Below are 10,000 nucleotides of genomic sequence, written 5' to 3' on the forward strand. Positions count from 1 at the left end.
ATATTCCATACATTATATTCCAAGCAGTGAGGTACAATCCAATCGAGAAAAATTGAATATATGAATGTATAAATATATAGAGTCATATTGTAAATCTTTCTATTGCTTCTTTACATTTAGGTAAAATACTCACAACATCCACCAGCCAAATTTAACATACCAACCAACACACAAAACTGTGTGTCACCTTTATCGTTTATAGTCTGATTGATAGAATCGAGTGAGGACTTATCACTAACAGGCTGTCTGAAAAAATAACGAAGAGCTGAGTGACGTCAACTTTCGTTCCTTCTATAAAATCATTCATGACTTTGAAAATGTCAACTGTCAACTATGCATCCATCACCAAAAAAATCTGGCTTTATGTAAAGGTAAACAGGAAAACAAGATTTAAGGTTAAAGTCAGAATCATTGGTGAATACTGAGCTGATAGAGTCTGTGGACTGTAAAAACGTAATGTACAAAAATAAATGTAATAGCTTCAAAGAAGAACAAAATACCAACAAAAACAAACAAAAAAAACACAGAATGTTTCGGGCTCAAAATCCTTCTTCAGCAAATAACAAAAAAAAAACAGTAAAAACGTTTATTATCGCTCTATCTAATTCCAGACTATATGTGCCAAATACTGCTTTGCTGCCATCAGTTCTAGAATCAAAATGACGTTTTAATATTTTTTGTATTTTTTATTATTTTGCTGAAGAAGGGTTTTGAGTGTGTTCCGTGTTTGGAAAATTGCTCATTTTTTGTTGTTGTTGAAGCTATTTGTCTTTGTACATTACTTTCTACAGTGAAAATTATAAGAATTACAAAATAATTTGAGTAATTTGCAACTAATGGAATCATATTCATTCTTTTGAATTGAATAATAGTACATTTCATTTGAATTATACATAATGTGATTAGATAGAGGATACGATAAAACACATATTCCATCTACTTTGCTCAGACAAAATTATTTAGATGTAGAATCCGAGAAAACAAAGATAGAATATGTGAAACTTGTACAATGTATGAATTTCAGATATTAAGATGGTTCGAAGGATGAGTGAACATGAGAAATGAGGAATAAGAGGACAAGGACAACATCCATCACTACAATATAAACTTTGTATTCAAAACCTCATCATCCAGCTTACCCAAACATAAAACCAGAATAACACGGTAGGTAACAAACATGTCATTTCCATTTTAATTCATGTCTTTTTCTCACACCAATCCACAAACAAATAACATTCTATACTGGCTAGTAAAACAGACATCCAGGTTGTGAATCGAGAAGAGTTCCTTTCGAAGTTCAAATGAAATAAATCCCTTTGGAATGTGTGTGCTTTTTATAACAGGTGAAAAATCTGAAATAAAGAAAGAAAAAAGGAGTTTAACGAATGATACTATTATAACCAAAAAAAATTTTTTCTAATTGCTGAACAAATGTGACCCACCATCTCAAAACGGTATTATGTCGGGATGAAGAGGACCATGAAAAGTGAATTTATAAATAAAATAATGAGAAATAAGAACTTGGGAGTGTTTTGCAATGCAAGAAATTGTATTTATTCTCTTTCACAACAAAGAGAAACTAAGCCCAAGTTTTATGTTTGATGTTATAAATAGAATTTCAAGTCCCTAGTTCAATCTGACATAGAACCACTTCGAGACGGGGAGTCACAAATATTTTTAAAAAGAAAAAAAAAAGAAAACTAACGTGAGTCTCTTGTCTAGAAGAGTCAAAGAGGGATTACCTTGTTAAAACCACAAAGCTCGGGTTAAAAGATTAGTGTGATTAATTACTATATAAAAAACAAAAACAAACAGCAACAAAAAGCTAGGGCATTTATATACAGCAATATCCAGTAAGCATGCTCAAAGCGCTTTACAAGGGGTCCCAAGCCAACAACAACACTTTACATGTAAGATAAAACATGATGCTTGTTAGACGATATTACAAATTTTTGGACAGATACAAAGCTGCCAGGTACTCATTTTACAACTGAGGATGGTGAGAGGATGAGAGTAAAAACTGCAAGCCAAAATAGATTTTTTTTCAACGTCACGTTTACTTTAACCTGATCTTAAAAGACACCACAACTTATTTGATTGTCAAGTGATAAGATGGGTAGGCAGTTAAACTTCTCCAGCACATGGTCAAACTTGATATCCTTGTGTTACAAAGTGAATGTTCTCTCGCAACTTTTCACATTACTCAATGCATGGCCTAAATTGACGAGGGTCAGAATGGTAATGAACACATTTGTCAAGAATTGAAAGCACACAATTACAAAATTACAACTCTAGATGTTATCATTCAGATTAATAGAGATCAAATAAAGAGAGGAAAAAAAGGAATAAGATTAATTAGGGCCTCACTGAATAGGTTTGGAAAAATAGAAATGTTGCTACCTATACAGTGGAATCTGAATAAAGTCAACACTCTTAAAGTTAACTTCTGCTTAAAGTCAACGATTCTTGTAGGTCCCAAATTTTCTGTTCTTTAACTTAGTGTGTTTCATTGAAAATGGTAAGAGTCAATATGCTTAAAGTCAACACTTCTTGTGGGTTCCAAATGTTCTGTTCTTTATCTGAGTGTGTTCCACTGACAATGGATAAAGTCAACTTCCGCTTAAAGTCAACACTTCTTGTGGGTTCCAAATGTTCTGTCTTTATCTGAGTGTGTTCCACTGATAATGGATAAAGTCAAATTCTGCTTAAAGTCAACACCTCTTTTGGTCCCAAATGTTCTGTTCTTTATCTAAGTGTGTTCCAGTGATAATGGATAAAGTCAATCTTTCTGAAAGTCAACCAATTGTTCTGGTCAGGCTGTGTTGGCTTTATCGGGATTCCACTGTATACATTGGGACTACAAAAAAATAAACTGTGAACAGTGGGGATACGTTGATAGTAATAAATAATGAAAGATTCCTCATCATTCCCCAATTAACTATACGAAAACAGATAAAAATGACGTATCGGGTTTCCCCTTTATAAAAAAAACAGGATGAATGAAAAACTTCAGACGGATGAGATATTATGGTAGTGGCGTTGTTAAGATGTTGTTAAGATTTTATGTTTTCGTATATTAAATTGAAGCTTACATGCAATTTCACATTGTGTCAGCACCATTTACATTACATTACTCACCATTCCCCAAACATCAATGACAACCCATCACAAAAACAGCCATTCACTTGAAAGGTTTCTTTCCCAAGGTAGACATGGAAGTCGTAGATGTCAGACTAGTGGATCGTCCTGCTCTTGATGCCTTGGACAAACGACCTGGAAAGTAAAGTGTGAGGAATTTTTAAAAATTAAAAATTTGAAAGTTTTCTTTGAACCAACCATTCCTTACCGACCATTTTCAAGTTTTTTACTGAAATATCAAACCAACACATAAATCAAATTTTTAAATTCAAATTTAAAAGCAATAAGAAAATGCTATATCATACATAATTGTGTTGAGCAAACCAAGCTTTACTAAAAAGCATTAAGTATTTATATATATAACAAAGAAACATCCTCAAATTCTGTGATTTATAAAACAAATCTGAATTAAAAAAAAACAAACTGTTATTTGTATTGTATCGAATAACGGTTTTGCTACCATTGCCATGAGAGAGTTTACAACACAATTCTTGTTTTAAATAGTTGGAATATCAGTTTTAAGGCAGGTCTTCATGGGGACATAATGGGACAAATAAAAACTCCAAAGTTGCTAGAACAAATTTCATTGCCTTGGCATGTATTCAAATTTAAGAACTTCAGATCCAAAGGAGGCGTAAATGTCCCTCTTGTAAAATGCTTTGAGCACTTTTAGTGGATATTGCACTATATAAATGCTCGGAACACGTGATATGATTCGGTACCATCCCAAATAACCAGTCTTCCTCGACTTCCCTAGTGGAGTAAGACAAATTTCTTGTGATGGTTTTTTCCTTCTTGTTTTGTCTGGCATTGTTTCATACACACTTTGTGTTCAGATCTTTATCTAACACCAGTGCCTGCTCCCTAATTTCTCAATTTGCAATAAAAATGCTCAAAATTTGTTGAGGTTTTGACTTGTTTTTTCTTCAGGGCCATATTGTGTCAATTCTTATGACAAAGTCATGCTATGTTGAGCACGATCAGTGACTGAATGGGTGTTAACAATCACATAAGGTCAAATTGAATTTGACAGAGGGATTGAAAAAATCAGAATAATGGCTTAAGAAGCACATGCATTTGTTTTCACCACACTCACAGTCGTGATTATCTTCGATTCATCAAGATGTGACATAATGTCAAGAGAAAAATTTATTTTTTTAAAAATTGAGCTTTATATAGCGCAATATCCACTCAATGTGTTCAAAGCGCTTTACAAGGGGTTCCTGGTCAACAGCAACATTTAACATGTAGGACGGGACATATTGCAGAGAAGAGAAATATTGCCAAACCAAGACAATATTCTTCTTTTGAATATGGACACGAGGGATTCCTGAGGCCCCTTTTTTACCAGCACCAAAATGACTTGAAAGTAGCCGATAATAAATTTCATAAAATGCCTAAAAAAGAAACAATCCCACTAATCTCACATCGATAATTTCAACAACCCCCGTTCTCTTAACTTTTAACTTTAACTTGAGCTTTTCTATCCACTAAATGTGCTCAAATCGCTTTACAAAGGGTCCCTGGCCAACAGCAACACGTAACATGTAGAATGAAACATGACGCCTGGTAGGCGATATTACAATTTTTTTCTGACCGAGAGAATGCTGTTAACGGCCAGGTACTCATCTAATACCTGAGTACAATGAGAGAATGTGAGTAAAGAGCCTTTTCCAAGGTCTCAACTATGCGCCGGTCAAGCGAGGCTTGAACCCAGGACCTTCTGATCCGAAAGCGAGTGTCATACCACAAGACCACAAAACCGCACTTACTCCCTACGCTTCTGTCTGTCATCGCACCGTCCAACAACATGGTCAATTTATCCACGCAGTCCTGGTTGAAAAACTTGATGTCAGCTGGAACTTTGGTTTGCTGCTCTCTGTTTTTGGGGTTCTTGGATGGAGGATGGACTTCCTCCCAAATGGAGGCGGGAAGAGTGCCCGTGACAAGGCCTTCTGGGAAAACCTTATAGGCCACTTTTAGACCTGTGAATGAAAAAGATAAGATGAGGAGAGAAGCTGTGTGGTTGAATAAAAATAAAAAGCAGTTGATATAATACTTAGAACACTTGACGAGCTCTACAAAAATTGACTGAAATGTTTTGACAAACTAAAGGCATGAGTTATAAAGCGCTTTGAGCATGTTTAGTGGATATTGCGCTATATAAAATCTCAATTATTAAAAATTTCTTTTAGAGTTTTAAAATAAATGAATGCAGTATAAGACAGAAAACTGATAACAGACAATGTGATTAAAATAGAGATTTTTATTACTCAATGTAGGAGCCTTGATTTGATGTGTAGAAGTAGAAGACATGCCAAATTAAAATTATAAGCAAGTCTTTCATATAAGTAAAGATGACTTTAAACAAAAACAAACAATGCTCAAAACTGTTTTGACTGAGCTATGTTTTGAAAAACACCACAGTAAAGTTGCATTAAAATCCATACAAATTTTTAAAAAAATAAATAGTCATATAATTCCAGAATCATAGCTCTGTTACATATATTTTCGAAAAATTTTGATTTTTTTGAGCGAGGACAAAATCATAGTCCCATTGTACCAATGGCCACTCACCTCCTGACAACATAAACAAGTTATCGTAGCCCTCTGTACCAATGGCCACTCACCTCCTGACAACATAAACAAGTTATCGTAGCCCCTCTGTACCAATGGCCACTCACCTCCTGACAACATAAACAAGTTATCGTAGCCCCTCTGTACCAAAGTCGTAGCAGCTCGGTGTGATATCCTCTCCTCATCATCGTAGACTAGAATTATTTTACCAGGTTGGTTTTTCTACAAAAATGGGTTAAGGTTTGTTTTTTGTTTGTTTTTATTTCAATGATCTAGACGATGAAGGGAAAATGGAGGTCAAACGAGGAAGAGGAAGACATTTTGCTTTCATTGTGCTAGTTTACTTTTTTAAAAATATCTACATGTCCATTTTCTTCTTATCTATTATTTTCTTTTCATTTATAAATTTATTTTTTCATTTATCCCTCTATATATTTATTAATTTATCTAGTTGTTTATTTAATTATTTATTTATTTATCCCTTTATTTGTTCATTTATTTTATTAATTTTTTCTCATATAAAAAAATTTATTTTTCACAATTTTACAATATATTAAATTTCTGACATTCTAGTCAATCCGACATAATACCAGTTTAGGGGCTATGGGTCAAACATGATTCAGAAGTCAAGGATACAAATTTGAGCATGTCTTGTGTCTCATAGTTGACGGATCTCGCCAACATGGCTGTTGGGTAACATTTAGCTGGAGATAGACACAAACAAAACAAAACAAAAATGACAATGAATACATACAGGGGAAAAAATTCATTCACTCGATGTTTATAAATAAAGTAAATATGAACATTCATCGAGGGTACTTTCCAGGGATGCCTGTCTGTCTGTATGCGACAGGCTTCTTTTGAACAATTTCTGCAGAGTTATCAATGACAAAAATTAACACAAAAGGGCAGAGAACTCGTGAAGTCACACACTCTACTTTTCAAGTTCCAAACTCGTGTCTCGGAGTTATAGCGCGATATAAGTTTTCATTATTATTATTATTATTATTATTATTATTATTATTATTATTATTATTGTTATTATTATTATTATTATTATTATTATTATTATTATTATTATTATTATTATTATTATTATTATTATTATTGTTATTATTATTATTATTGTTATTATTATTATTATTATTATTATTATTATTATTATTATTATTATTATATTATTATTATTATTATTATTATTATTATTATTATTATTATTATTATTTCAGCATTGTTACCTGTGATAATATGGCACTCATCGTAGGCATCCTGGTCTCTGACATCCAATAGGAGGTATGGACAGTCTATTACGGGTGGGGCTGGGCGGGATTTGGGGGCGTCGAGGTCGACCTCGCCCATACCGTTAATGACCCTGGAATAGGAGTGGTAGTGATGATGCTGATGATGATGATGATGATGGTCATGATAATGGCAATTATGATGTTGTTGACCGTTATATGCTAAATGCTTAACAAAATGAATTGTTAAAATCCCGATCCACTTCTACAAGGATGCTTTAAAACCTTGCTAAAAGAACTGAACAACGTGAAGCGATTATCACCAGTGTTAGCATTCGATGGAAAGAAGAAGGAAAGAAGAAAGAAAGAAAGAAAGAAAGAAAGAAAGAAAAAAAAGAAGAAAAGAAAGAAAAAGAAAGGAAATAAAGAAAGAACAGAGAGACAAAGAAAAGAAAGAAAAAAAAAAAAGAAAAGAAAGAAAGAAAGAAAGAAAGAAAGAAAGAAAGAATGAAAGAAAAAGAAAGGAAAGAAAGAAAGAAAAGGAAAAGAAAAGAAAGAACAAAAGAAAGAAAGAAAACAAAAAGAAGGAAAGAAAAAAGAAGAAGAAAAGAAAGAAAAAGGAAAGAAAGAAAAAAAAGAAGAAAGAAGAAGAAAGAAGAAGAAGAAAGAAAGAAAAAGGAAAGAAAGAAAGAAAGAAAGAAAAGAAAAAAGAAGAAAGAAAAAAAAAAAAAAAGAAAGAAAAAAAAGAAAGAAAGAAAAAAGAAAAGAAAAGAAAAGAAAAGAAAGAAAAGAAAAAAAAGAAAGAAAGAAAGAAAAAGAAAAGAAAGAAAGAAAGAGAATTAAAAAAAAAAAGATACGGGGAATAAAGAAGACCGTTTAAATTAACTGGGTACTCACTGTTGTAACCTTGACCTACTGGTGTCCATTTCCGGCGAGGCGTTGGCCGTGTTCTCTATGGCAGTCTCCTGATTGCCCTGCTGAATTCGGGCGACCTCATAGTCCGCTGTGTCCGGTCTGTCACCTTGGGGGTTGGGGGGGGGGGGGGGTGAGACAAAAGTGAAACAATAAATGTAACACTAAATGTGACAGGGGGTCCCGATAACTCAGTTGGTAGAGCCCTCACTTCACAATCAAAGGGAACGAGGTCGATCCCTGGTGCAGTCAAGACACTTCCTGACCCCTCTATCTACCCAGTAGTATTGGGTAGCTGGGTCTGTTAGATCTGGCAGAAAGTACTTTGCGATAGATTAGCGTCCTTTCCAAAGGGTAGCAAGCAATTGCTATTGTCTGTTTCCCGCTATAGAAACCGGGATAAACTCCGGCTCCATGGACCGAATGGCGCTGAAGGATGTTTTATTTTGTTTCTTGTATTTTTCTCTCTGTTTTGTCTGGCACTGTTTTACACACCTTTTCAGATCTCTTTATCTTCCACCATTGCCTGCAGCCTAATTTGTCGGAGTCAGTATGAAATACATTGATATAATACAGATTTGAGCATGTGGTTACAAATAAATGTGTTTTTAATGGTATCAGATCATGGCCCACGTAAGTACTGTAGTTAGGTCATGTATCAGATACACGGAGGACATAATGTTGTGAATGGAAATCACAAGGGAAAAATATATATATTATAGCAATGTAAATGTTAAAAGTGTTTTAAATTAAAATTCTTTGTGACATTGACATTCTAAATTGTGTTTTATCAAGAGTAAGAAATATATAGATAGATATTTATGATGAGAGAGAGAGGGAGAGAGAGAGAGAGAGAGAGAGAGAGAGAAGAGAGGAGAGAGGAGAGAGAGAGAGAGGAGAGAGAGAGGAGAGAGGAAAGAGAGAGAGAGAGAGAGAGAGAGAGAGAGAGAGAGAGAAGAGAGAGACAGCAGAGAGAGACAGACAGAGAGAGAGAGAGAGCAGAGAGAGAGAGAGAGAGAGAGAGAGAGACAGAGCAGAAGAGGGAGAGAGACGACAGAAGAAGAGTGAGAGCAGAAGAGAGGAGGAGGAGAGAGAGAGATAGAGAGAGAGAGAAAGAGAGAGAGAGAGAGAGACAGAGAGAGAGAGAGAGAGAGAGAGAAAACAGCAGGTTATAAAATATACTAACTTCTAGAGGTGTCACCATAGGCCAAATCATCGTCAAGCTGGCTCTGGTCGTTGTTAAACTCTGCCACTTGGAGAACCTGCAAGAAGGGGGAACCATGTAACTCAAACAAAACAAAACAAACAAACAAAAACAGAACAAACCAAAATAATATTTTAAAAAAACAAACATAGCAAACTTGTATAACCTGAAGCTGATTAATAGTAGAACTAAACGTTAAAAACGGAATCTTCATTTCACTAAAGAAAAATAAGGACGATGCATGCACAACAGTACAGAATGAGTAGAAAGTAGAAAAGTTAAGCTAATCATTGGGGGGGGGGGGGGGGGGGTGAGGAGTGACACAAAGAAGAAAATAGATGGAATGATGGATGGATGGATGAATGGATGGGTGAATGAATGAATCGATGGGTGGATGGAAATACAGATAAATAGATAGATAGGTAGATAGGTAGATAGATATATAGATGGAGAGATATATACTTACTTACTTATCCGAACTAGCGACCACCTGAGCTCTAGCCCTTCATAGATAGATAGACAGACAGATAGATAGATAGATAGATAGATAGATAGATAGATAGATAGATAGATAGATAGATAGATAGATAGATAGATAGATAGATAGATAGATAGATAGATAGATAGATAGATAGATAGATAGATAGGTAGATAGATAGATAGATAGATAGATAGATAAATAAATAAATAAATAAATAAATAGATAGATAGATAGATAGATAGATAGATAGATAGATAGATAGATAGATAGATAGATAGATAGATAGATAGATAGATAGATAGATAGATAAATAAATAAATAAATAAATAATAGATAGATAGATAGATAGAGACAGATAGATAGATAGATAGATAGATAGATAGATAGATAGATAGATAGATAGATAGATAGATAGATAGATAGATAAATAAATAGATAAATAAATAAATA

General features: G+C 34.0%; 1 protein-coding gene across 4 annotated transcripts in view; it reads right to left on the minus strand.

Annotated features, from left to right (window-relative positions):
- Positions 1 to 10,000, minus strand: part of LOC144975464 (centrosomal protein of 41 kDa-like) — a 28,950-nt gene that overhangs the window by 1,658 nt on the left and 17,292 nt on the right. For 3 of the 4 annotated variants that reach the window (XM_078919568.1, XM_078919571.1, XM_078919570.1), the window contains 8 exons: positions 9,052 to 9,127; positions 7,851 to 7,974; positions 6,954 to 7,087; positions 6,352 to 6,419; positions 5,769 to 5,937; positions 4,911 to 5,123; positions 3,139 to 3,273; positions 1 to 1,352 (listed from right to left, as the gene is read on the minus strand). The exon at positions 1 to 1,352 is cut by the window's left edge and continues 1,658 nt beyond it. In XM_078919568.1, coding sequence (XP_078775694.1) covers positions 3,182 to 3,273; positions 4,911 to 5,123; positions 5,769 to 5,937; positions 6,352 to 6,419; positions 6,954 to 7,087; positions 7,851 to 7,974; positions 9,052 to 9,127 — 876 coding nt within the window. In that variant the 3' untranslated portion in view covers positions 1 to 1,352; positions 3,139 to 3,181. The remainder of the gene's footprint in view (positions 1,353 to 3,138; positions 3,274 to 4,910; positions 5,124 to 5,768; positions 5,938 to 6,351; positions 6,420 to 6,953; positions 7,088 to 7,850; positions 7,975 to 9,051; positions 9,128 to 10,000) is intronic. The other variant, XM_078919569.1, reaches the window with a different exon arrangement.

This window comes from Berghia stephanieae, chromosome 6 (assembly GCF_034508935.2).
Source record: "Berghia stephanieae isolate SIO BIC M18660-M18661 chromosome 6, UCSD_Bste_1.3, whole genome shotgun sequence".
In the NCBI taxonomy this organism is placed as follows: Eukaryota; Metazoa; Mollusca; class Gastropoda; order Nudibranchia; family Aeolidiidae; genus Berghia; species Berghia stephanieae.